The following is a 27,007-nucleotide window of genomic DNA, read 5'->3' as shown; positions in this document are numbered from 1 at the left end:
AATCTTATGAACTAGAATGATGATAGTGATTTTGCTACCCTCATTATTAACCTTATTGTTTGATACTCAATTTATGTATGCCCTCTTAAATAATTAGGTGTAGGCTCTGGGTCTTTTGGTTCTTTGGAAGAGCTTTAAAATATACTAAGAAAATTGGATTGAGCCTGAGATAAACTAATGATTGATATGTGTGGATGTTAACTTTGTAAATGAAAAGACAATAATCTTACTCTGTGCTAATCCAAATTTTAGTTTCAGAAAGAGCTTTGCATGAGTTGTATCCATCTTATAATTAGTTTTGAAGCTGATATACCCCCGCCGCAGCAAACCTGCAGACTAAGCGAATTTCCATTTGATTTACACTGAAATGTCTACTTAAAAATGTAACATTTATTCCCGATTTAAATAGAATTAGTTTAACAAGTACTTAGGTTTGCTGCATCAGGGAGGTAAAACTGTTTTTTTTTATGTTAATAGTTAGTAAGAAATAAAAACATTTTTCAAATTTGATCAAAATATGTTCATAAACAAGCAAACTACAACAGTTTACTTATTCTCCATAAGAATAACATGGGAATTTTAAATTTACAATTTTTTGGAATTTTCTCCGTAACCATTAGGCGCATAATAACGCTTCAATATACTAAATTATTTGTTTTTTTAAGCTCTACAAAATGGTTTGGAAAGAAATTGCTAAATTTTATGTTTTTTGGGTCAAAAATGCAAAAAACTTATTTTTACCCCATAAAACCCCCCGTAAACCCCCGTTCCCATGGTCCGATCATGCTGGATCGCGAACTCGTTCGAATAAACGTAGGTTTACATGTTTGTACCGAATTTCATCAAAATCTGATCATTTTTGCTCAAGTTATCGTGCTAACGGACACATATATATAAATATATAAATATATAAATATATATATATATGAATTTGAACGGATGGTGTTTTTGGTCTCTAGGGACCTCGAAACGAAAAAAAAAATCGGTCCCGCGTCCAGGTCTTACCATGAGTACTACGGTAATAGCTTATTCCCTATATGGGAAATTCGCTAAAAAAAGATGCTCTTTGCCATTACTTCATCATAACCTCCAGTAAACAGCTGACCACTACACTGTCGTCCTGAATGCATTGATATGTTTTAAAAAGTAAAAAAAAAACAAACAAACAACTAGACATTGTGTTTATCTGGTAAAATTGTTGCTTCAATCATGTTTTCAATCATTTACAGTAATTGTTGTTAGAAAACCATGAATGTAGGATACTATCCGTTTTCATAGTAATGTCAATGTATTCAAATTTAAAATAATGGTTTAAATAAAATTCTGAGAAGAAAACCGCAAAAATACTGGTAACCGCGTACCATACCTATTTTATACCAATAACCAAGGTACAAAATATTGCTCCGTACCGAACCGTACCGACCTTAAATATTCTGTATCTCAGACCACTTAGTAGGGGTAATAGTTTGCACAATGTTGATCTTGGATAGTAGAAACCTTTTAAATGAGTAGAACGGATTCTGCAGCAGCAAGAGGCGTGCCTATATTCTAAAACTATAGGTACTGGTAATACATCTGTTCAGGAAACTTATTTAAAATGTAATGTAATGCAACTGTAACAAATAACCTGATAAAGCTAGCCTTATGTAGGAATGTTCACTTTGTTATTTCTCCTAGTGCTGTAGAACAGAAGAACTCAACTGTCCAAACTCAAATTATCCAAATTATTGTCGATTATCGGATTGCTTACAGAGAGAATTTAATATAATTAAAACTACAGCAATAAGTATCGTTAATAAAAAAAAAAAAAAAAAAAAAAAAAAAAAACGAAGTTGTGATTGCTGTAAAATCTTGTACATCTTTTACAGTCCTTATCCGAATGTGGCACGGTCCCAATTGATTCTGATAGAGTTAAACTGAAACACATACTGAATATGTCCATACTGTTTTGAAATTCATAAATATTAGTTTTTGTGTACATTTATATTTGTACTATGTAAAATTATCAAGTATTGGACAGGTGCCGAGATCTTGCAGTGCTTAACTGGGCCTGCCCCACTGATGATATAAATTTGTAGTTCATAAAACTTAATCTCATGTTTTGATCACATTTATACATGGCTTTAAAGAGGTTGCCGACTTACAAAGGTAACTAAGACTAAGTTAACGATTATTTCCAGGTCTATAGGATACAGTGAGGTAACTGCACAGGCCTCCAAAGCTGCTCACCTTGCCATAACCGGCAAAATTTTAAAAGACGGACTAGACGACCACGAGCCTACCCAGAGACAGTTGCCTAAACCTGATCTCTCCCAGATGGTCCCCTTCAAACCAAAGCGAGACCCTTACGTCGGAGAACACCCGACACCTGGTGAGCAAAAATGTTTAATGGGATTTTTGTTGCAAGTATAAGTGTTCAAAATCTAAAATGTTTGAATTGAAAACATATCCCAAAACATTCCTGTACACTACATATTAACTATGTCAAGCATTAATATGATAAGTTTTAGAATAAATATAGAATTCCCTACTAAATGTTTGTTTTTTTTTTTTGGGTTTTTACTCTTTTTTTGTGGGGGGTGTTTACAGTAGGGATTTTTGCATACATTATTATTTTGTAGCGGAACAACTGTTAATGACTAATTTCATATGTATGACCATTGATTAATCTTTATATTTCTGTTGTATGATTTATTTGTGAAGATTAATTATCACATGTTTTAATATTGTTAAAGGAAAACAGTAGATCATTACGAAGTTGGTCTTTTATGGAAAGATTATGAATTTAATTTTCCTCCAAGCTATGACAATGCTCTGAGAAGATTAAATAATCTTGAAAAGAAAATGGAAAGAGATCAGGAATTTAAAGAGGCTTACACAACCAAGATTGACGAATATACCGAAAAAGGATATATTACAAAACTCAGACCTGAAAAAGCTGCTATCATAACAGGTCGAACATTCTATCTACCCCACTTTGGAGTATCGAACCCGAACAAACCTAACAAAATAAGATTGGTTTTCGATGCTGCTGCTAAATCTCACGGAGTTTCGTTCAATGATGCACTACTCAGCGGCCCTGACTATTTGAATCCACTGCCATCCGTGCTGTTGAAATTCCGGTTAGGAAAATTTGCTATCGTGGGAGATATAAAGGATATGTTTCACCAAGTAAATATAAGAGATGAAGACGTTGACTCACAAAGATTTCTGTGGCGAAAAGACAAATCCAAACCCCCAGATACCTACATAATTAAAGCGATGACCTTCGGAGCAACATGTTCACCAAGCTCTGCACTGTTTGTTGTAAACATCAATGCAAGACAGTTTCAATCTTTGTATCCTGGAGCTAGTAATTCCATACTGACTAAATAATATATGGACGACCTGCTGGATTCGACTGACACAGAAGAGGAAGCTAAACAACGTGTTCAAGAAATAATTGAGATACATAGAGCTGGAGGGTTTTAAATTTGTAACTGGATGTCTAATTCAAAATAAGTACTTTCGAAACTTCGTGAAAACCTGAAAGCCAGCCAAGCCAAACACTTGATGCCCGATACTTGACTTCCTACAGAACGAGTACTTGGATTATGGTGGGACGCTGAATCCGACTGCTATGTGTTCCATCGCAATATCGAAAAACTTGAATTTCTCGAATCTGAGTATCCGACGAAACGAGAGATTCTTAAAGCAGCTATGTTAATTGTTAGGGATGGACGGGATTGAATTTTTAGTTCGGGACGGGACGGGACGGGATTTTTATTTCCTTCCCGATTTTCGGGACGGGACGGGACGGGATTTTTTTCTGTGCATAAAAAGAAAGTACTGTATTGCAATTACCAAAAAAAGACATACGAAATCAATTTTTACCATTTGTGGCACTGATCTATAAAAACCAACAAATGGGTAACAATTTACAGGTACCTAAAGTAACTTGTGATTCGCGGGTCACGGGGTGATCGTCTGTATGACTCACGGTCACGGCGAGATCGTCGTCATGACTCGCGGTCACGGCGCGATTGTCGGTATGACTCGCGGTCACGGCATGATCGTCGGTATGACTCGCGAACACGGCTCGATCGTCAGCACGGCTCGATCGTCAGCATGACTCCGCGGTCACGGCGCGATCGTCGTCATGACTCGTGGTCACGGCATGATCGTCGGTATGACTTGCGGTCACGGCGCGATTGTCGGTATGACTCGCGATCACGGCTCGATCGTCAGCATGACTCCGCGGTCACGGCGCGATCGTCGTCATGACTCGCGGTCACGGCGCGATCGTCGGTATGACTCGCGGTCACGGCGCGATCGTCGGTATGACTCGCGGTCACGGCGCGATCGTCGGTATGACTTCGTCTCCTGCGTTCGCGGACCTATCGCTCACAATAAAGGCGTTATCGGCACTCGCGAAGCGGAAAAATCGCCGACGATCGGACCAAATCCCGTCCCGAAAAATTCCCGAGTCAAATGTAATCCTGTCCCGATAATCGGGAATATTTTTTTCCCGAAAAATTCCCGAAATTTCGGGACCCGTCCATCCCTATTAATTGTTGATACCCTAGGTCTGATTTCCCCTACCACAGTGAAAAGCAGACTACTGGTTAAGGATATATGGAGAACGAAACTAGGTTGGAATGATGTTGTGACACCTGAACTCAGTCTGAAGTGGAAAGCTTGGATGGATGAAGACAAACAAACTATTCCACCTGAAGTTAACCACTTGGCAATAATCACAGAGAAAGACAATGCACGTAACACTTGGCCTTGGAAGAATATCTGCCCTATACCCCGGTCGAGATGGACAAGTAAGAGTTGTTGACATCACAACACCAAAAGGTACTTTTTGGCGTCCGATGACAAAAATTGCAATTCTACCTGAGGAGGGGAAAGATGTTAATGACTAATTTCATATATAGGGTGATTCAAAATGAATGACCCAGTTTTAACGCTTTATAACTTTAATACTATTAAACTTACCGCTATAAAATACACATCAAACGAAAAAGCAACTCAAAGAGTTTATGCCTTCCATAGACACATCACTTAACAAAATCGATCCAGCAGAACTGTAGATTTAATTGTAAAAAGTTAAAAAGTAATCTCCAACTTTTTTACCACTAGAAATTTTGAGGTTACTTGACGTTTTTGCAAATAATTTTTAAATGGTGAGGAAATCGACCAAAGTGGAAAAGGAAATATTTCGAAAGAGAATAAAATTTCCTACAATCTACTAATATGCATTTTTTGAAAATACTCAAGAAAGGTACCAAAAATTGCCTTAAATAAAAAAAAATTAAAATCCCCGTCTTCAATTTAGACAAAATACATAGCAAACATTAAATTCCACACTTTTTATTTCAAGCGAAATTTAGGCTATATTTATAGAGTATTTTCAAGAAATGCATATTAGTAGATTGTAGGTAATTTGATTCTCTTTCGGAATATTACCTTCCACTTTGGTTGATTTCCTCACCATTTAAAAGTTATTTGCAAAAACGTCAAGTAACCTCCAAATTTCTAGTGGTAAAAAAAGTTGGAGATTACTTTTTAACTTTGTACAATTAAATCTACAGTTCTGCTGGATCGATTTTGTTAAATGATGTGTCTTTGGAAGGCATAAACTATTTGAGTTGCTTTTTCGTTTGATGTGTATTTTATAGCGGTCGGTAAGTTTAATACTATAAAAGTTATAAAGCGTTAAAACTGGGTCATTCATTTTGAATCACCCTGTATGCATGACCATTGATATTGTTAAAATGAGGAGTAAATAGTTTTTGAAATGTTGTAGCCTACTGAAATTGACTATTCTTATTTTGACTTTGATAATTGACAATTAATTTAATAACAACCCAAATCATTTTATTTTATTTTGTTTCAATCTATTTGTTACAAAGTTCATTAATAGCCCAAGTTCGTTAGTTGCCCAAGACAACTAACGTCTTTCATATTTGGAGGCAAGCCCTATAACTAGACAATAACAAGAGTTTTGGCTATGACTCAGAAACCATTGTTCATAGAAGGAATGTGTTAATAGCTGATTCACTGATTGGTAGGAAACAGCATTCTCTGTAATTCTGTGTTTTAAAGATATATTCAACAGTTTGAAATATTTGAAAAAATTGTGAAAATTGTCATAAAAAAAATTTCAAATGTAAAACTTTTAACATTTAAGTTTGTGTTGTAGGAGGTACATTCCCTCTTCCCCCCGCTGCAGCACACCTATGCACTCTTCTACCTCCCCCTAACTGCTTCCACGGACCCTTCGTAGTGGTAGACAGCCTTATAGACATCTTCAACAAGATACAAATACCAGAGACACGTAAGCATTTCAGTCTAACTTCTATGGTGAACAATTTGAGTAATTGAAACAATTGGGCTTGATGGTAACTGGCGTGACTGGTTCAAAAAATTGATAGCCAACGTAACATCTTATGTGCCAATATATGAACTGTTTTGTAAACTTTCACAGTGTTAGTGTAAATTCATCCAGCAGTTTGGAGGATTATTTTATTTTAATTGTGTCTTGGCCAGTACAGAGCTATTTGCACCACTCTGAACCTATCTTTTTTACATCTTTGTGTTTAAACTACACACAATTTGCATTATAGTATACAGTCTTAATAGAGAAAAAAAAAAAAATTTCTCCGTTTTACGACTGAGAGATTTTTCTATAAATTCGATGAACTTACCAATATAGCATAAGCTAATTTTAATTATTTAGTTAGTTTAGTTCAGTTAACATCATACATTAAACAGTTAATTAACTTGCATTTAATACGTTTCTGAGAAAATGAAATGATTTTATGATATTTAAAGCTAAAGCTTCTCTAATGACATACATTATACTTTTGTATTTGATTGGTGTTTTACTCAAGTCCAGCATAGCATAACAGGGGTTAGATCTCCTCATCTAAAACACCTTGGTTGACCAGTTATGTTTCTTTTTCTTTGCAGCTCCTGCACTGTTGGGTGAGAATGGTTGTGACACCAAACTATTTGACCTTGCCAAGTCAGTCCACTGGGTAGTAGATGTGGACAACGGAGGAAGGAAAAAGCGAAAGGTAATGTGCATCTTGAGAAATACTCTTGAAAGTTCTTTAAAATCAGACCTAGTTTGAGTAATAACTAATTATTCATCATTGCTAATTTCTTTCTGGCATTAATCTCATGTCCCTAATTAAAGTATCGAACTTCAAAGATATCCACACTTTGGCCTGTTTTACTGTGCTTGTGAAAGATAGTTTTGCCTTGAATTTGTAGATTATTTCACCCATTGATGCAGATTTATTTAAAAATTAAAAATGGAGTTAATGTAGTTAGTTTAGGTAAAGAGATAATAATTACTGTTAAGTGGTTGATTTTGTATGAGTATGCCTGCACTTTTTTCTGATACTATTTGGTTTTGTTTGTCACATTTGATGTATTTTATTGAATTTACATAGTGGCCAATATCAATCCCTTCGTAGGCTAAGAATATAAAAAGGTAATTAATACTAAAAAAGGTAATTAAAAAGGTTTGAGTAGACTCTCTATTAGGGATGAGTCGAATCCGAATCTCGAATCTCGAATCCGCCGAATCTCAAGAAAAGATTCGGATTCGAGATTTGAATGATAGGATTCGAGAATCGAATCTCGAATCTACCAAGATTCGCAAGCTTAACGAGATCGAGATTCTAGGCCAAGAACGAAAACGAAACGTTTGAGTTGAGTGAGAGAGAACGGTTTCCGGTCCGGTTCAAACAAAGACCCTAACGGTAAACAATAAACATGCAGTCGTCTGCATTCTGCAATGTAACACAGCCCAAAATGATTGCCTTCTTACTTTACTTCTTTTCTTATCAAAAGTCCAGTGTTGCCACAACCATTTGTTTCCTACACGAAAACGGTGCATTCGTTCCAATATTAGAAGAGTTCTGTTGGTTATTGGTTAACGCTGATCAGAGCGTATTGAGCGTAAGGAGAGCAGACTGACTAACTAGACTAGTTTAGTGAGGGATGCGCGATTGCGAACTGCGAGGTTTCAGTTGGAATGAATTCCTTTATTGAAATGTTCGTTTTCGATTGTTTCGGATGATTAATTCGAATGGATTAATTGGAAAAATCCATTCGTTTTTGCTAATGCTATCAAGTACATAAGGATAATTAATAGCATAAGTTTCTTATGTTATTAAAATCCGTGTATATTTTGCAAACTGTTTAAGTCAGCTATATTGGCAAATTGAATGACTTTAAATTGCAATATTAATTTGTGCGGATAAAATGAACTATCGAACGGTAATTTTGAATGCAGCATAAGCCTTCGATCACTTTTCGAATGGATGAAACAATTGATTAATCGAAACGTTTGAGATCGCATCAATAGCAGACAGCAGACGCATTTTCCAATACCAAGCAATAATCATTCCAATTTCTTGACCCTAGTCTTGTCGTTGTTTGGATTGAGATTGAGAAGCTTCGTATTTTACAGTACTGTGTAATGTAACAAACTCTTTGTCAAATAAAGCAAGTTACTATTTTCCGTATTTTGTTCAGTTCAGTTAATCTTTTTCAACTTCAATCGGCAATATTTTGTTGCCAAATGACAATCGTAATCGTAATCGTTCTTGCTAGTGAGTGTTAGTTGAACTGAACTTTAAATTTGTTCGTCGTTCGTCTTCTGCTGTTCTGCACGACTGTAGCCTATTACCGTAGTAATTGGACATCAAGACTTTTAATGATGTTATTGCTGACTATAAACGAATAACTTACTTTGTTAGGTATTTTTCCAGTGAGCGAATATTGTGTGAAGGCTTAGGCTACAAGTTATTGTTTCTATTTGATTTGGAGCAATAGGCTAGGCTTAGGTTAGAGCCTACTGTATTTTCTTTTGAAATTTATTCGTCTTCTGCTGTTCTGCTCGAAGTGTATTATCGTAGTGTATTATATTAGGACATCAAGGCTTTTAATATTATTTCTGACAATGACCAAATACTTTGTTTAGGTTAGGTGTTTTAGTGAATATTGTGTGCAGGCTTAGGATAGGCCTACAAGTTATTGCTCTGTTTGATTTCGAGTAAGTTAATAGGTTAGGCTTAGGATACTGGATTTTCTTTTTCTAACCATGAGTTCGGAGGTTTGGAAATATTTTAAAATTTGCTCAGACAATACTAATTTTGCTAAGTGCAGTTTGTGTTCAAAGGTGATATCTCGAGGTGGTACAAGTAAAACAACATCAAGTTTATCTAAACATCTCCGAACCATGCATGCAACAAAAGTCACCAAACCTAGCTCTAAAGTAACATTCTTTAAAGGTAAGAAACAAGAATCAAAGACATTGCCTCTATCTTCACCATCAACATCAGCTGTTAAAGAACCTGTGTTTGGGCCTACTGAAGAAGAGATAGCCGTGGACGATCCAATGGGACCCCAAACACCATGGAATGAACCTTTATCAATTGACATTGACACTAGTTCAAGTAGTATTGACAATGTGACAGGGGGAGATTGCTTGACTTCACCTGAATCAACAACCAATATTTCACTAACTCCAGATTCTGAAAGTTCTATCCATAGTTCAACTCCACTTCCATTTTCTCAACTGAGTCCTCCAGCAGTCCCAATCTATCCAAAAACAATAAAAATTCCGCAAAAGCAGACTACTATCAAAGGGATGTTTGAGAAAAAAACTAAATTCACACCAAATGATCCAAGGGCAACGCAAATAGACAAGTTAATTGCAGAAATGATATGTCTAGACCTGCAGCCAATTTCTGTTGTCGAAGATGTAGGTTTTCGGAGGTTGCTTAACCACTTTGAGCCAAGATACAATGTCCCATCTAGAAAGACATTTTCAAACAAAATACTTTCAAAAATGTTTGATAAAATTCAAACTGAAGTGAAAGTAAATCTTCTTCATGCCAAACACGTTGCAATTACAACTGATATGTGGACGTCAGTTGCTAATTGTGATTACATGGCCGTTACTGCCCACTACTTTAGTACAGACTCTAATACTATGGTCCACAAATGCTTGGAATGTGTGCCATTTCCAGACATCAGTCATACCGCTGTCAACATCCTAAACTTTTTAAACCAAGTATTCGAAAACTGGGGGATTCAGGACTCAATTGTTGGCATTGTTCGAGATAATGGTGCTGACATAACAGCTGCGTTAAATAAGAGCAAGTATGACGCTTATCCATGTGTTGCACATACACTTCAACTTGTAATAAAAGATGGATTTATGGAAAACGTGAAAATAGCAAATCTTGTGAAAAAGGCAAAAAAAGTAGTAGGTTGCTTCAAAAAGTCAGCGAAGAACACAAAATTATTGAAAGGACTTCAGAAACAGCTAAATATTCCAGAGCATCGTCTTATTCAAGATGAACCTACACGCTGGAATACAACGTTTTATATGCTAAAGCGGCTTGTAGAGCAAAAGGATGCTCTTACACTTATGTCAGGGAAGCCTGAAGTGAGTCTCCCTGTCGAGCTGACATCTGATGACTTCAGAACAATGCAAACTGCAGTTGAGATCCTTGAGATTTTTGAAACCGCTACACGGCAAGTCAGTAAAGAATCTTCATCAATTTCTGAAGTAAGTTTTAGGTTAAGAAGCTAATTAATGTAATATTATAATGTACAAATAATAATAAAGAATTCGATGTAGGTAATGTTTGGCAAAATACATACCGTACCGGTAGCCTATTTGAAATAGGCGCATCGGTGATCTTAATAAGGTAGGCCTATCTAAAAAATTAAACTGGTACAGTTTCTTAACTGGGCTACACAGATATAGATTGAACGTAATCATTGATTAAAAATATCGAGTAGGCCTAATAATAGAAATTTTTAACTATAGGCCTAAATTTAAAAAATGAAACCAAACCTAACTAACCAAACTTGCTGTAAAAATAATCGAATGAAGGTTTACTAATCAAATCGATAGTTTTAATCGATATTAGCGTAATCATAGTCCAGTTAAGAAACTGTACCCAATTCAACTGACTTAAAAATTTAAGTTAGAGCCTACAAATAAGTTTAAACATAGCCAAAAGAAAAAACACTTGCTTCAAAAACATTTTGGCACATTTTTTTACCATATATAGAAATCAATACTTTTCAAGTGAAGTCTAGAATTTTAAGCTTCACCTAACCTTTTACTAGATCAACTTTAAATACAAAATGTTACATTAAAAACATTAACACTGTACGGTACATTGTTTACTGTACACTAAAATTGTGGTTTTTCTTAGTGACATTAATAATAAATACAAAACCTACCTGCCCAGCGTAGGCCTACTGTTTAGCTCTTTAGCTCCACATTTGTTAAATGTTAATAATAGGCTATTTACTTTCACCAAGGTAATATTAAATTTTTATTTTAACAAATTACTGATATAAAGTTTGTAGGCCCTATGTTTCACTGTCCACTTGAATAAATACAGTACCGTAACAATTTAAGTGGAAATGCAATCTTACTCACAGTTGTCTAGGGAATAATATGTTTAATTGAGATAGGCTTAGTCTACTCAATGCACATGATCAAGCATTTTTTTTTGTACTAGGGTTAGGCATAGGCCACTAATTTCCGTATAATACACAAGCAACTGAAGCAAAGCAACCATTTGCATTTGGAAAGTTTGGTTAGTCTTGGTTGGGTTATAACAAAACAAAAAGAGTCTAAAATCAGTGGCCTAAGCCTGACACATAAGTAGGCCTAATGTTTTCCTTTCCTGATTTTAGGCTTATTTGTATTGTTTCAGATTATACCATTAATAAACACAATTGCCCATTTCTTGGAAAATTTGAATGTGGCTGGATCTGGATTTATGGGACTAAAAAATGACTTGGTATCGTCATTAAAACGCCGATATCCAAACGTAGAAGAAGATTCCAGCTTTGCCATTGCGACCATACTGGATCCACGGTTTAAATCAGCTCCTTTCCAAAATGAAAGGGCACTGGAGGCGGCCAAAATAAAAATCCTGGATGAGATGGGGAGATTGGAGGAGGTCTTGTCAGAACCTCCTGCCGAGGATGAGCAAAGCAGGAATGAAAACCAGAAGAACTTTTGGAGTCATTACTCATTATTCACAAAAGCAAGTCAAACTGTGTCAGTTCCTTCTTCTGAAAATTCAACTTTAAATGAACTGCAAATGTACTTGAGTGAAAAACTGGTTGAGCATACGGAGGACAAAAATGCAGTATACACCTACTGGAAGTGTACACATTTTTTAAAGTTAAAAAAAATTGCGACTAAGTATATGTGCATTCCCCCTGCAACCGTATTCAGTGAGAGACTGTTTAGTAGTGCTGGGCTAATTTGCAACAAGAAACGAAATCGGCTTGATCCTGAAAGAGTGAAACAGCTTGTATTCTTGCATAAAAACTTGCAATAGGTTTGGGTGCTGTTAGCATCACAGACTACAATCTATCTGACAATTAAATTGGTCCATGGTCTTTTTTAGCATCTAACGTTTCTCTACATACACATTTAAAGCACTGTATTTCAATTAAATGGTTCTTGTTTTTTTTATTATAAAAGGTTGGTTTGTGTTTTGGGCAAGGTTAAAAAATAAATTAACTCATTTGTGTTGAATTATATGTTTTATTTCTTCTGTCTCCTTCCAATTTGTGGATCTTGATCATTTCATGTTTGTAGTTAAGAACATGGTAGCCTACTTATGTTAATTATCTAATAAAGGTACCTACTAACCATGTTATTTTTTGACCAAAACATAGTTTTACTTAAATAATACCAAACATAAGCCTATTAGAAACTGAAACAGTAGTTTGAGTTTGAGGAGTATTTTTATTATTCAAATTAGGATTTTTGAGAGGATTAGGTTAGGATTCGAAATTCAGGATTAGAGACTCGAGATTCGATTTTTTTAAGATTCGGATTCGGATTTGAGATTCGAAATTCCTGGATTCGACCATCACTACTCTCTATCGTTCGGGAACTTTGGATCGCGATAAAAAGCAAACGCTACATGTCCCGCGGTCACAGCGCAATCGTCAACATGACTCGCGGTCACAGTGCTATCGTCAACATGTCCCGCAGTTACAGCGCCTTCATCAACATGACTCTCTTTTTTAATGACTTTAACTAAGTTCAAACATTGCAATTAGACTTCTATCCTATTGTAAAATCTGAACGCTATTTTGATGCTTGTTTCATGTAAAAATGGATTAGTACGCCTTTGTCGACCAAATTGACTAAGTATTTTTGTTAGCATAAAATTACTGATCTCATCTAAATGGGAACTAATACAAGCAATTTAAGTCAGCTGTTTTGAACTAATAAGCATCAATATCGTTATACATAATACGTCAAGGCGATTTGTATGAAACACTACTACTCTGTTAATAATGGACGGATTTTTACAAACGATGCATCAAAATTAAGTATTTTTTATGTAGACGGCCCCCTTTCACCAATTCCTGTAATAAAAGTCCTTGGCCTTTGTCCCACAGGCCATCAAAATCCCAATGTATTTATTATGAAGAAGATTTTGTTTACATAAAGAGACGAATGATTTGTATTAATTACAGCTGTTCATAGTAAACATATGATACACACAAGAGCGTTCGTTTTCAGTTTCGATTACTGGAGCAAAGTGATTGATTACATTTTTTTGAGTCATCGGAAATTATGACCATGACTGTAATTAGTTTTGAAATAACGCCTGTAATACTTTGCAATTGCTCAGATTCGAGCAATAGATACACTATTTACTTTAAACATTGCAAGTAAAATTTTCATCCTTGACAAACTCATAATTTCATCTAAAAGAGTTTTATTATATCTATAAACATTGTTAAATGTCTAACAAGAAATTGTAGAATTGGTTGTTACTGCTCTGTAAGCAATTTTAGTGTAGGCTTATAATTGATTTACTGTTGTAAAATCAGGTAGTTTATTACAAGAACTTTGTCACTTGCGGTTTCAGATTGGTGGTGGGGATGAGAGTGATGATGACGATGCTAGTGGAGCTCCACCAATAAATGACATCTACCGACAACGTCAGCAGAAAAGAGTCAAGTAAATCTTTACGATGGCATAAACCATCCTAGATCTCACCAAGGTTTTGATTGCAAAACTTGTTTGTATAAATTGTGTAATCAGTTTGACAGTTGATGTTGTTAGGTATTACAAAAGAATTTTTTATCAAATACCCGTGAATAATTGACTGGTATGTGACATATTTTTGAAAGAGTTTGGCTTTTTATTTTCATTTGTTTTTTTTTTAATGATTTGGCCAATATTCAGAGTTACCATACAAATTATTAGTCTCAAGTAGGAAGTACCGGTAATGATATAATATCATTATTTTAAATAGCATTTACTTAAACTTCATAATAAAAATTTAGTAAATTTTAACTACTATGTATTTTAAAATGGGTGACGATATATTTTTAATAGAAAATGTGTTTTTATGTTAAATAAAGATTTATTTTGTCACATGCACTGCGTATTACTGTGAAATCTGTTAAAATGTTCAAATACTTTTAAATTGAGTCCGGTAGATTTAATAAAAATTAATAAGTTACTATAGTTTTTTAACCCCTCCAAAAACTGCCCCCATTATGTTCTCTCCATTGTTGTAATTAAAATTTACCGTTACTAAAAAATTGAGTTCAAACTTTGTTAAATTTAGTTTTCTTCCAATTTCTTACTTGTAAAAGTATTATACATTAAAATTGTATTTGATTTGATGTTAGTAAATTGAATACATACACAAATGTCAGTAACCTTTGTTGTTACTAATTTATTAATAATACTAAGATAACAAGATGTTTATACAATGTTTTTAATTAATTAATTATTGAAGGCTGAAATAGTATATTTCATAGCAAAAGTAGAAAGTGAGTCATAACATATTTGAGACCATGTTTGAAGAGCGAGATTAATCGAGCACTTTAAATGGTCGAGAATATGTATGGACCCACCTTCACTCAAGTTTTGAACGTTACTTTTCGCTACTCTTCAAAGAATAATTATTTTCTTCATTACAAAACTCTAGAATTTTTTAGGTTATGCCTTAAATTTAAAGTTAATATTTGCTTTAGTTGTTAAAAATTGAAACAGTTGATAAAACAATATTTAAAGTTGTTGACAGTGGAGAATTTTTGGTTGTAAACAATGTTACTTTCTGTAGTAAACAATAGACAGCTGTTGAAAATAAGATGTTTCGTAGGTCGTAAACACATAACGAAAACAGCTCAGCTCATAGTAGTGTAGTGAAAAATAATTATTTATTGTGAACATTGTTTAATAATCATAATTTATAGTTGAGTGGATATTTTTTTGATATTTTATTGTATTGTCTGGCAACAATAGGAGAGGAATCTCCCTCTCCTAATCATCAACAAGTCTGGATAGCCGAAGGGTTATAATTTTATGCTCGCCTTCAAATCTGAAAGACACTAGTTTAATTCCAACCTATGCAAATCCAGACCCAATTGTCATCGGGCTATCAAAAACTGATAATATCTAACAAAAAGTCAATGTTGGATGGATACAAGACCAAGTTTGAACCATTCCCTTAAAACACCTGAATTGTGTAGAAACACACCATATAAAAATACCCCAGTCACAGCAAACCTACAGACTAATGGAACTTCCATTTTTTAGGTTGGGTTTTTACTAAAATATTTCCTCATAATTTTCAGGTATATTTCGTACTTAAATAACATTAAGTTTGGAATACAACAATAACTCAGCTCCTGTTGTAAGACCAGGGGAAATGATTAGAAGAAAACCAAATAATTTTGACTTGTGAAGGAGGGATGACATTAGTAGTTAATACATATGTTAATAACATATGGTAATTGTTCAACATATGTTTTGTGTTATTGTTTTATATTTTGATTGAGTTTTTGTTTAGAAATACACACAAGTTTAGAAATACACACAACCTTTCATGAATTCAGTACAATTATTTAATAATTAATCAAACTAGCAGTTACCCACGGGCTTCACCCCGTTTGACTTTATAAGTATTATTAATAAAACTATTGATTAAAAAAGTAATTTTGGCAAATTTTATCAAAATATATCCATGAACAAGCAGACTAAATCAGTTTAAAATTTTAAATTTACAGGTTTTGTAATTTTCTTTATAAACATTAGATATACAACAATGCTTCAACTTACTGAATTATTGTGTTTTTTTAGCTTTACATAATAATTTAGAAATACTTGCAAAATGCTCTGGTCAAAAATTGGCAGATCCAATTTTTACCCCATAAATCTGCTGGTTCACAAACTGGTTCAAATAAACGTAGGTTTACTTGTTTTTGCCAAAGTCCAATTATATCAATTATTTAAGATGTGGACGCCACTATGGGCGTGTTTTAACCCAAATATGAGTGAAGGATGAGTGGCGCGATCTTGTTAGTGACTAAGGCCAACATGTTCCTTAGACACAGCTGTTAATTAATAGCCCATACAGCTAATGGTAACTAAGGGACCTACAGTTTATAGTGGAATCGGAACCAATTTTATCCTTGTGATAATTAATGAATTGTTCTAATTATCAGGATAGTACTGCGGATAGTCACAGTACTCTCTAGTGCGGATGTTAATCCACACCTGGGAGCATCGCATCCACAGTGCATGCCTATAAATATCCATAATTCGTGACCTCCTAGTAGCTGGATTACAAAATGACACCACCGTCCCAGTCTTTCATTCATCAAAGTTGGTTGATTTTTAAGTCTATTGTCGTGTTAAGAGACACATATAATTATAAAATTTATTTGAACTGATGGGGTTTTTGGGTTGTGAGGACATAAAAACAAAACAAAAAATAATTGGACCCGGGTCCAGGTCTTACCATGAGAACTACAATAATAGCTTACTCCCTCTAAGAGAAATTTGCTTAACTAATTAATTATATTGTTATGTAAAAAAGAAAAAAAACTTTACGCCAAATAAAGTTGATTCCTTGTACGGAATATTTAAAACACATGCCCAGCTAATAACTTTTGGCTATGTATCAGAAACCCAGCCACTTTCTAGGACTTCAGAATTTTTACTTTATTTGCATGGGAATGGTCCAAACCCTGGTCTTGTTACTGTATAACCACGGCTACCTTTAACTACAGGCCGCGGCCAGCGAGAATTGGTAACGTCGCACCGAGCATTAACTCCCGGCCGTTTCACCATTACGGTAGTACGGTTTAAATATACTGCATTTTTACACCCTTACAATTGAGATAAAATTTTTAAATTTGGTACAGAGCTAGGGAATAAACCCTTCATGCCAATGGTATGGTTTTGAAAATTCAAATTTCATTTGGTAGTAGGCTATATATAAATATTTTAAAAATTAACACATTAGAAAAAGTTTGGAAAAGTAAAGTGAAAAAGTTAGTCGCCTACTAAAATTGTTGTTTGTTGGTCAGAGAAGTTTCGTCTGTGAGAAAGTTGTAGATAATTAAATATACTTTACTGTTTGTAACTTTTCTTTCTATCATGCTTATTAGTTTTGTAAAAATTTTGGGTTGAACAAAGCGACCAAATCTCAGTTTTATGTCGCTACGCGGCGAGTAGCGCTGCCTGCAAGCTGTAGTGTAGTATCGCACAGCTAACAATTAATGTAGGACAACTGAATTATTTCAAGCTGGTCAATATGCCATGGTTTATATGCTGTTTTGGTTATCCTCAAGAAATTACTTTTGTATCAAATATTGCTTTAAAATACATACATTCCCAACCAGTACAGAAGTTCAGTTATGCCTGTGTTCCTTATATTTCCCCGTAATAAGTAATATTATTACAGACAACAGCACATCATTGAATGCATTTTGAAGACAGGTTAACTATTTACTACAATCCAACCAACAAGTTTACAAGTACACACTGCACGACTTAATGTCTTCATAATTAAATACCGTAGCCTAAAACAGGAATGCCTTTTCCGTTTTCCTTTTAGTTTTAATAACTTTGCTCTAGTTTATTATGAATTTTAAGTATGTGTTTTATTTACACGGCTGGTTTTTTTTTGTGACAGTGGTTTTTATGTCAGATATCGATATTCCAGAAATAGCTTAAACTGTTTCTATTTGTGGAGTAAATTTGAAGGAAATAGTGTCAAAAATTATTTTGAGAATGAACAATATTTTGTTAAATAACTACACAAAAGTAAAAAAGACAAAAATAATAGCCACTGTAACCATAGAAAAATGCCAATCCTTTCTTGAATAAAAATTTTATTTATTGCTTTTGTTAATTTTACTTTGTATAGTAAACGGCATCATTCTAATAATTGATAAAACAATAGCTTACATAGAAGCTGAAGCTGTAACTAAATAACATTGTAAATAGGATTTAAATTTTAAATGTTTAACAAATAATAAATCATAGAGTAAATACGTAAAAGAGACGGAAGAAAACTACAATTATAGGCATAATACTTATATGTTTAATGTACCGTAAAAGGCTTTAATAAATATTGTATTTTATTCTTGTATTGACACAAAAGCCTTGTATAATTCTTTCCTTCTTTTCCTACACATCAGTGTTGTCAGATACAAAACATCTAAATTAATAGATAATTTGCGTGCTTGTTCCAATCCTCCGTGGCGCGAGCGCGAGCGTTCAGTGGTGTAGCTTAGCAGTAGCCATCCAGCCATCCCATGCGGTGTTACCACTTTAAACGCCGCGGCCTGTAGTTAAAGGTGGCCGTGGTATAATGTTTACCTTTTGTTGGCATCAATATTTGATAGCACCACGATTGACAGTTAATGGTATCTGGGTCCTGAAACATTCTCGCTTGGAATTCAAACAGAGACCTTCGGATTTGAAGGCTGCACTATAACTCAGACAATTAGTTTGTATTTCTTTATATTTTCATAAAAACAAATACATGCACAGAAATGTTATCATTTTTGTGTTTCTAGTTTCCAGTATTATTGTAATTTAAAGAGCAATAAAAATATGATATACTTAAAGACTTTCATTTATACTCTCCTCAAACTGATTTAGTCAACGTATATTGCCTGTGTAGATATGAGGCAACGTTTTTGTCTGTCTATATTTAACTAGGCCAGACTTATATAGTTTAACTATTAAATGTGTTTAAAAAGTATAAAAAACATAAATGATGTTTCTAAGCCTATGAAGTTTGGGAGCTAGCAGATGTTGCAGGCCAGAGTGAGGCAGAAGCAGGGGGAACCAGTCAACCGCACTAATAGCACAGAAAACGTACTACTGTAACCCAGAATGCCAACCGCATGGTAAAAAGCATTAAGCGGTTTGAGAGAGCTTTGCCTGTCAATCCGTAGGCAGCGCCACTAGTGTTGCCATGCAATAGCATAGCAACGCTGGTGGCGCTGCCTACGGATTGACAGGCAAAGCTCTCTCAAAACACTCAATGCTTTTTACCATGCGGTTGGCATTCTGGGTTATAGTAGTACGTTTTCTGTGCTAATAGTCCTTGAGTCTATTGTGCGTGCTTCAAGCTGTGGGAGGAGGTAAACTGCTCCCCCTTGCTTGGCGTGCCAGTGAGGCCGTGGTGCGAAATTTTTGCCTTGACTGTACTCTTTCTTATCTGACCTAATCCCTATGCACTTTGTAAAGCGTTTTTGTGATATGGGGTGCAAATAATGTTTTTTGAGGTCAACTACTAGGTCTGAGGTCTAGGATAGGTTAGAAATATCAATGTTTGCATTGAACCTTCAGCTTTGAACTCAAAAGAAGCCCGAATTTGAACGCACAATATTTTATTTCCGTAGAGGTACAACTTTAAACGGTGTTTAACTTTTCATTAAATTACTTTCTAAAGATAATTTGTGGCATTGTGTTTTGATAACTGAATGGGTTGCTGTAATTTATTTAAGGGTCCACCCTACTGTAAACTCACCTTACAATATTCATTTAGGCTAGGCCTATTCTATAAATGTTTAAAGTTAATAAGTTAACAAAGATAAGGATTACAAAAGGTGTTTTATTTAAACAAATGAACAATTAACATGCAATGAGAAAAGGCTTGACGTTACAATGAAAGGATTGACAATGTTGTATGGGGTTAAAATTAAATTGAAATAAAAGATAAATTTGAATAATAACTTGAAGGTTCAAATAATTTAGATGTGATTTATCTCAGGGTAGGGTGTCGTGCTGGCTTGAATACTGATAATTAATAAATTTAATAGCGTCCAAATAGGCCTAATTAAAGTGTTAAATCTACACAATCTCAACAATGGAAAATCTAATTTTGGTGTTGTCCAAAAGGTAAGTCCAATTAGTATAAAATTTAAAAGAGTTTAAAGAAAAGGTTATACTTAATTTTAAAGATAATGATTGAGTTGAGTCCTCTTGAGGTTTAGGCTACTATATGATATAACTTGAAACTTGAAATGAACTTGATTCTTGATAAATGAATTTGATTTAACTTAGGTAAAAATGTTGAGTCCTTCTTCTAATAATTTCAACTTCTCAATGGCTTCCTTCTCTCTCAATTCCAATGTTCACATCACTGATTGTTGAACACATGGGATCACTTTCACTGCTTCTTAAATTTTGATTCCTTATGGACTAATTTTGAAATTATATTATAAGAAATTTTGATGTATTGCAATTCTCTTACATATTTAATAAATAATTAGGTTGTGGGTGTTGAAAAAAAAAATATAGGCTATGGAATGAAAGTAGAAATCCCCCGCATTGAGCCCCGCGTTCTGATTGGTCGAGAGCTCGATGACGTCACAAAGATGGCGGAAGGAGTAGGGCAAAAAGTGTTTGGCGGGAGCTGGGATGGAACCTGGTCCGGCGGCATGAGAAGCCGAAACGCTAACCACTGAGCCACGGCGCTCGATGTTAGACTTTGTGTCGAGGTCGTATACGAGGGCCGGCTTCGAGGGCCGGCATCGGGGGTCGGTATCGTGGATGTTTTTTTTTCTTTGGCACGAGATGATCGTGGTTCTGCTTTTCTCCACCAGAGTGTGCTGATATCGTCTGTTTTGGGAAAAAAAGGTGGTTCCGTCCTTCTCCACCAGAGTGTGTTGATACCTAGGTCGACTGGTCTCTAAACCTATTGATGTATTTTTGTTTGTTTATGGTTATATTAAATTGATTGTGGTTCTGCGTTTCTCCACTAGAGTGTGCTGATATTGTCTGTTGTCCACTAGAGTGTGTTAATACTATGGTTCTGTTTTTCTCCACTAGGTTTAACTGAATTATATGAAATGTCACTCTTATAATTGTACAAGCTTGGTTGTTTCATAGTTGTATCCTCATTTATGTTAATAATAATATGTTTGGTACTTTGAACTATTTGAGATGTTACTGTTGTCACGATGATACCACATCAATTATTTCATGTTGATTAACGAGTGCTAATTACCATCTTGTATGGATGGAATATTCTTTGTTACTTTTAATTTTTGCATTCTTTGAAAAACTGAAATAACATGATTCTTATAGTATGGTAAAATGTCAAAAAGGAGAGTGAAAGTAAAAATATGGTTGAATAAAAAATGATGTGTTTATTATACTAAAAGATGTTTACACATGTTACATAACATTTATGAAATAGTGTTAATAAATGATTATTAAGATTTATATATAAAATCATTAATACTTAACAAAAGTTATTTTTACATATATAACAAGAATAAGAATATATTTATTTCCCTTAAAATCAGTTAAACAAGTCTATGATATAATAAACTAAGAGTACTTGAATACTAAGATATACATATATACAATTAAAAATAATATTAACATACAGGAATGCATTTGAGGTAAAATATAATAAACAGTATAAAATGATATAAAATTACATTTTCATCCATTTGTGAGCTATGTATCAATTTTTAAATCTATAGTTTATCGGTAAGCATAAAATCGATTGCAAACTGTTTACTGAGCAAAGTGAAAAGACTTTTTTAAAAATAAATATTATATTTCGCCTCAAAAGCGTTCCTACATGTTGGACATGTTCCAAGAAATAGCAAACAGGGTCCACAAAATATATGCCCACACGGTATCAGTACCACTGATGGAGTAGACTCCATACATATCGGACACTCAAGATGTTGTTCTCGGGCTGGCCCTGGGTCCATCGATGGTCTTGTGTGGTCATAGACGTTGTAGTCGTCATTCCTGTGTTCAGCCGCATACGATCGCATCAACCTGTTGTCTGCTGCCAAGGCTGTCGTCAGGGAATGATAAATTTCTCTGAAGACAGTAGCAGCTAACAATTGCTGTTGGATCGCACTCGTCCGTGCCACAAAGTAGCTGACGAAAACAAGTAGATCTCGAAGCTTCTGTATCCACTGTCTCACTACATTGGATGCTCTTGGATCTGTCCAGTCACATCGCCACTCCTCCCTTAGTTCTGCATTGGTGTTCTGTAAAATAAAACAGAGAGTCTTAGAGTTTGGAATTAAAAAATGTTTGGTATACAGACAATATGTTAGGAACTGTTTGGAATTTGAGTTTAACAACAGGTTAGTCGTGCTAAATATATAAAACATGCATGTTTTATGTAAAATGCATACCGTCACAATGTTGTCCACCCTGTCCAAGATGCGTTTGGAGACTAGTAGCTGGTTTGGTGATATGTAACCTCCAGAATGTTGGAGCATACCACAGCAGTACCCACACAACCCCCAGAAGCTTCTTGGGTCTGTAGAAGCTGTTCTCTGGGGCTGATTTGCTGCATTGCTAGTGGTAGCAATATTGACATTCTGGTTCTGTAAAAAATTAAAGACGATTAGTATTTACTATTTAAAACAAATGATTGATAACTTGTCTGTACCTATAGTCATTTACTATTTAAAACGATTTGTTGATAACTTGTCTGTACCTATAGTCTTCTAGAAACTTACACGGTGATTGGTTATGTCTTGTAGGGGTGTGGGTCGGTTCCGTTGTGGTGGTGGGAAGGCAAAAACGTCCTCGTCGTCCTCCTCCTCTTCTATAGGTCTTGAGGTTGGTTGTTCCGAACCGCGACGCAGGATGTTGGGCCGTCGAGAGCTGGTAGGGGTAGGAGGAGCATTGGTTGACTGGGCCTGATTGGATGGTGTCCTCCTGACCGACAACCAGCCTGATGAAGAAGAAGAAGCTTGATTTTCTGCCAGGATCCTCTGCATCCAGGCAGGGAGAACTCGTCGGTTCTCGTCAACCGGTTCGCTAGCTTGGGAGGTCGATGGAGTCGGGGCAGAGTTTGCAGTTTGCTGCCTGGCTCTTGAGGGTAGCCGAAGACCCATAAAACTCCTGCGGAACCGAGCTCTCAGGTGGTCAGGGAGATTCTCGATGGCTGTAATAAAGTCCTCCATCGCAGCATCGCAGGCCTGGGGGTTACCCTGAAAATTATAATAGTGCTCTTGAAAATACCTATACATGAATCTCTTTGAAGTGTTAAAAATCCTAGTTGTGACTCAACCCAAATTCATACATTATGTTTAAAGAAGGAGAAATATTGAATAATTATTATCATAGTAAATATCATTTTTGTAAAAATATAACTATTGCTAGTCCATTGAAGCAATATCTTGATAAACCATAGTTAAATATTTTTTGAATAAATACATACTCATTATTTGGATAAATATAGTCAGTTTGATAATATAAATCAATACTCTATGTAAAATAAATTGCATTATTATTAAATACATACGCTCGAGGCTGGACCTCGAAAGTGAGGCATGAGCCTATCTAGGCTTTGACGAACTCTCGTCCAAGCCTGATGATACTCGACATCTATTGAGTCTAGCGTCTCAGTCAACAACAGAGTTCGGCGTGCCTTAATTAGCATCTGCTGTGTAACATCCCTTTCCTCCCTTTCTATGTCAGTTGTATCATCTTCTTCGCTGGAGATCTCCTCGACCATGTCAAGGTTCTCTTCTGGTGCGAAGAGATCCCTGTCGTCTGAGGACTGCTGAGGAGCAGGAGGCTACATAAAAATAGTCAAAAATAATGTTTGTAATATAGATCTGATTTAAAAAGAATTTCTTTATAAAATTTAACTTATGTTTTTTGATAGCTTTTAGATTTTTAGTAAAGAGTAAACCCATTTATATGTGAACGTACTAGTGATTATGTTATAATAATAAAAAAAAAATAAATAAAAAAAAACAGGTTATGGTTAATGGAGAATCTTTAATAGTGAATAGTGTATATTTATAACATTGTTAATAACTTGTTGCAAAGGTTAATTTATAAGCGTATTAGGAGAATTATTAAACAGGTAGTTTTTAAAATATTGTAAAATCACATACCTGATTCGGGGGTCGGATAGCGACACAGCAGGTCACTATGAAGAGCATGTAGAAGAGCACAACTGTAGAAGTTAGCTTGGTCATGTTGAAGCGACTGAGACTTGCAACGATTGCGGGCGTATTAAATAGCGCTGGCTTCTTAACGTCAAGGCTCTACAAGGTCAGGCGTGTCCCGCCATTCTGAGATAAGGCATAGTTATTATGTAAGGGGCCTCACTTATAGAGATAGCTAGCAAAAGACAAAACGCTATCTCCTATTTATATTTTTGACCCAAGTTTCCACACCACCCATGAGGTAGGGTCATGGCGCGTTCTTTTTTTGTTTACCCAGAGGCTTCCCCTGGAGGCCTAACCCTCTGGAGTCAAGAGGGACTAACATATGCTTTGACCAACCCTAGTTACATTAATATTACCACAACCCCCAGAGTTAAATTACATTAAGTAGTTTTCAGTTGTAAAAATGCTGTGTAAATGTTTGTTCATACTCACACACACCCATACTAGAGTTGTCACAAAGAAAACACATTTCACGGTTTTACAGGGGCTTATTCCCAACTTTGTTTCCTGTCAAAGTTAACCTAAAACGGATGACTTCACTTTTTTTTTTTTTTTTTTTTTTTTTTTTGTAACACATTAAACCAGGGGGAACATATCACGTTTTATGCTTTTTACGGCAACCCTGTGAGTAATAGTGTTGGTTTGGTCTGAGGAAAACATATTACGTTTTATGCTTTTTAAGGCAACCTCTCCGTATAGGATTTTACAACTGTTGACAGGATGACAGACTCTTTAGTTTTTAAAACTCACACACACACACACACACACACAACTCACACAGCAATTTTACATCTGAAAAGTATATTTACATCAATAGAAATCATATTACAATAGAGCTAATCTAACTTTTTTTTTTACTTTTTATTTTTCTTAGTAATAACGAGAACGTATTCATCGTTGTTTCCATTAACCTTTTTCAATTCAGAAATGAAACTAACGTGATCACAAAGAAATTTCCCACTTACTACCTGGTACAAAGCAATGTTAGTCCAATCGACTTTATCTGCAAAATCATGAATAAATGATTCGGATAGGGTTTGATTTTCACTGATAATGGACCAACATTCGGCAGAGAAATACGATGCAAACTCTCTGAGAATTTTCTCATCGATTTGGCATCTTTTTAAAAGTATGTGCCAGTTAATTCTGTGAAAATACATTCTAAGCAATTCAATATCAAAATTATAATGAGTTGACAGTAAATCCCAGTTGAGAAATCCGGCAAATCTCATTATAATTTTATCATTTAAAACACCTACCGGCTCTTTTGGTTCGGAGGAGAGAATATCCCAAGCGTTTGTGTCCATCTTGTTTGGTGGCTGATGAAATAATGAATTTAGTTTTCGAATTTTAATTTGTAAAATGTTTTGGCACTGCGCAGAGCACATTTACCCCCACTATTGTGCTGAGGTAAAAGACAAATCATCTGTAAGTTTGAAGAAGAAGAATTTGTATACGATTCTTCGATAGCTTCAACATTGACATGAAACTCTTTAAGAAACTTAACTTTTTCGCTACCTTTGGTGTAAAGTGTAGCAAATGGTTTACAAAGAGTTCGGATTAACTCTTCATCGTATGGTATACCTTGAGTATCCCATTTTATGAAGTGAAAATGCCTCGTTAACCACCTGGCTGATCGCAACATTTTATTATTTAAAAATGATTCGTTAAAAGGAGCATCAAAAACTAAATGTGTGTGAAAATGTTTACTCACTATAGCAAACTCTTTGATTATAAAACGATTTTGATTATCTTTGAACCCGTGAAATTCAACTATTGCTGACAGTCCCTTAGTTTTATTATCGTCCTCGCCCTTCTCCTGCTTTTGTTGCTGCTGCTGCTGCTGCTGCTCTACTGATCCCATATTAACCATTTCTTGAAAAACAAAACTTCGTCAACTAATTTATTTACAAAATGTGTAGGCAAACCCGCGGGTGGAATAGCGTCGTCCTCCTCCTGTGAGATCAAAACGCGGTCTATGAACATTCGAATCAGTTCTTCGTTGGTAAATAGCTCGACAAGGTATTTTTTGATTTCGTGGAGACTGCGCACGAACTGATCCCACTCATCACGGTTTAAGAGAATCACTCGTTCTTTGTCGTGAATGGACACATAGAGATTACCAAACACCTTTCTTACTTTCAATGTGTATCCCCCTTCATTAGTCGTGACACTGTAACCTTTTTTAGTTTCATCAGTCAAAGAGGATGTTATTTCATCAAAATGAACGGCTAAATCGTTAAAAGCACTATAGGGCCAAAAGATGTAGCTTTTCCCGGTTTTAAATAATACTCCTACAGTACGCATTAAACTTTCAAAATATCCGACTACTATGAATTTAGAACAGTCCTTGTCCAAATAGAAAATACTTTTTAAAAATATCTCTCTTATAGTGCTACGAGGAAGGGGCACCTTTGTGTTCTTCCTTCTGGGTTTTTTCGCGGTCATTACCTCGATCTGACCCGTGGTCTCCTCCACCTCCTCCTGCTCCGCCGGCTGTTGTGTTGAAAGAATAGTTGCTTTCTCGAACTCCATGGCTCACAGACTGATTCTCGAATGAATTTATTTTTACAATTATACAATTCCTACATATGTACCCCCACCCCTATTGTCTATTCGTTGTGATCATCATCATCATCATCATATTCACAATCATCGTCATCATCTTCATCATCTATTGCAGACATAGACCCGTCACTATCGGTAAACTGCAAAGACTCGGTATCCGAAC

The 27,007-nt window shown here is 35.2% G+C and overlaps 1 protein-coding gene across 2 annotated transcripts in view; it reads left to right on the top strand.

The window, feature by feature from the left end:
- Positions 1-18,936, top strand: part of LOC129004589 (protein suppressor of forked) — a 137,913-nt gene extending 118,977 nt beyond the window's left edge. Inside the window, exons 15-18 of one of the 2 annotated variants that reach the window (XM_054433142.1) lie at positions 2,181-2,371; positions 6,188-6,322; positions 6,958-7,064; positions 13,938-18,936. In XM_054433142.1, coding sequence (XP_054289117.1) covers positions 2,181-2,371; positions 6,188-6,322; positions 6,958-7,064; positions 13,938-14,033 — 529 coding nt within the window. In that variant the 3' untranslated portion in view covers positions 14,034-18,936. The remainder of the gene's footprint in view (positions 1-2,180; positions 2,372-6,187; positions 6,323-6,957; positions 7,065-13,937) is intronic. The other variant, XM_054433143.1, reaches the window with a different exon arrangement.
- Positions 18,937-27,007: the final 8,071 nt, after the last annotated feature.

The sequence above is a fragment of the Macrosteles quadrilineatus genome, unplaced genomic scaffold (genome assembly GCF_028750875.1).
Source record: "Macrosteles quadrilineatus isolate MER2022 unplaced genomic scaffold, UCM_ALF_1.0 Scaffold_1__1_contigs__length_201487025, whole genome shotgun sequence".
Lineage (NCBI taxonomy): Eukaryota > Metazoa > Arthropoda > Insecta > Hemiptera > Cicadellidae > Macrosteles > Macrosteles quadrilineatus.
Note: the sequence above shows the minus strand (reverse complement) of the source record. Positions and strands in the feature narration are given on the sequence as shown.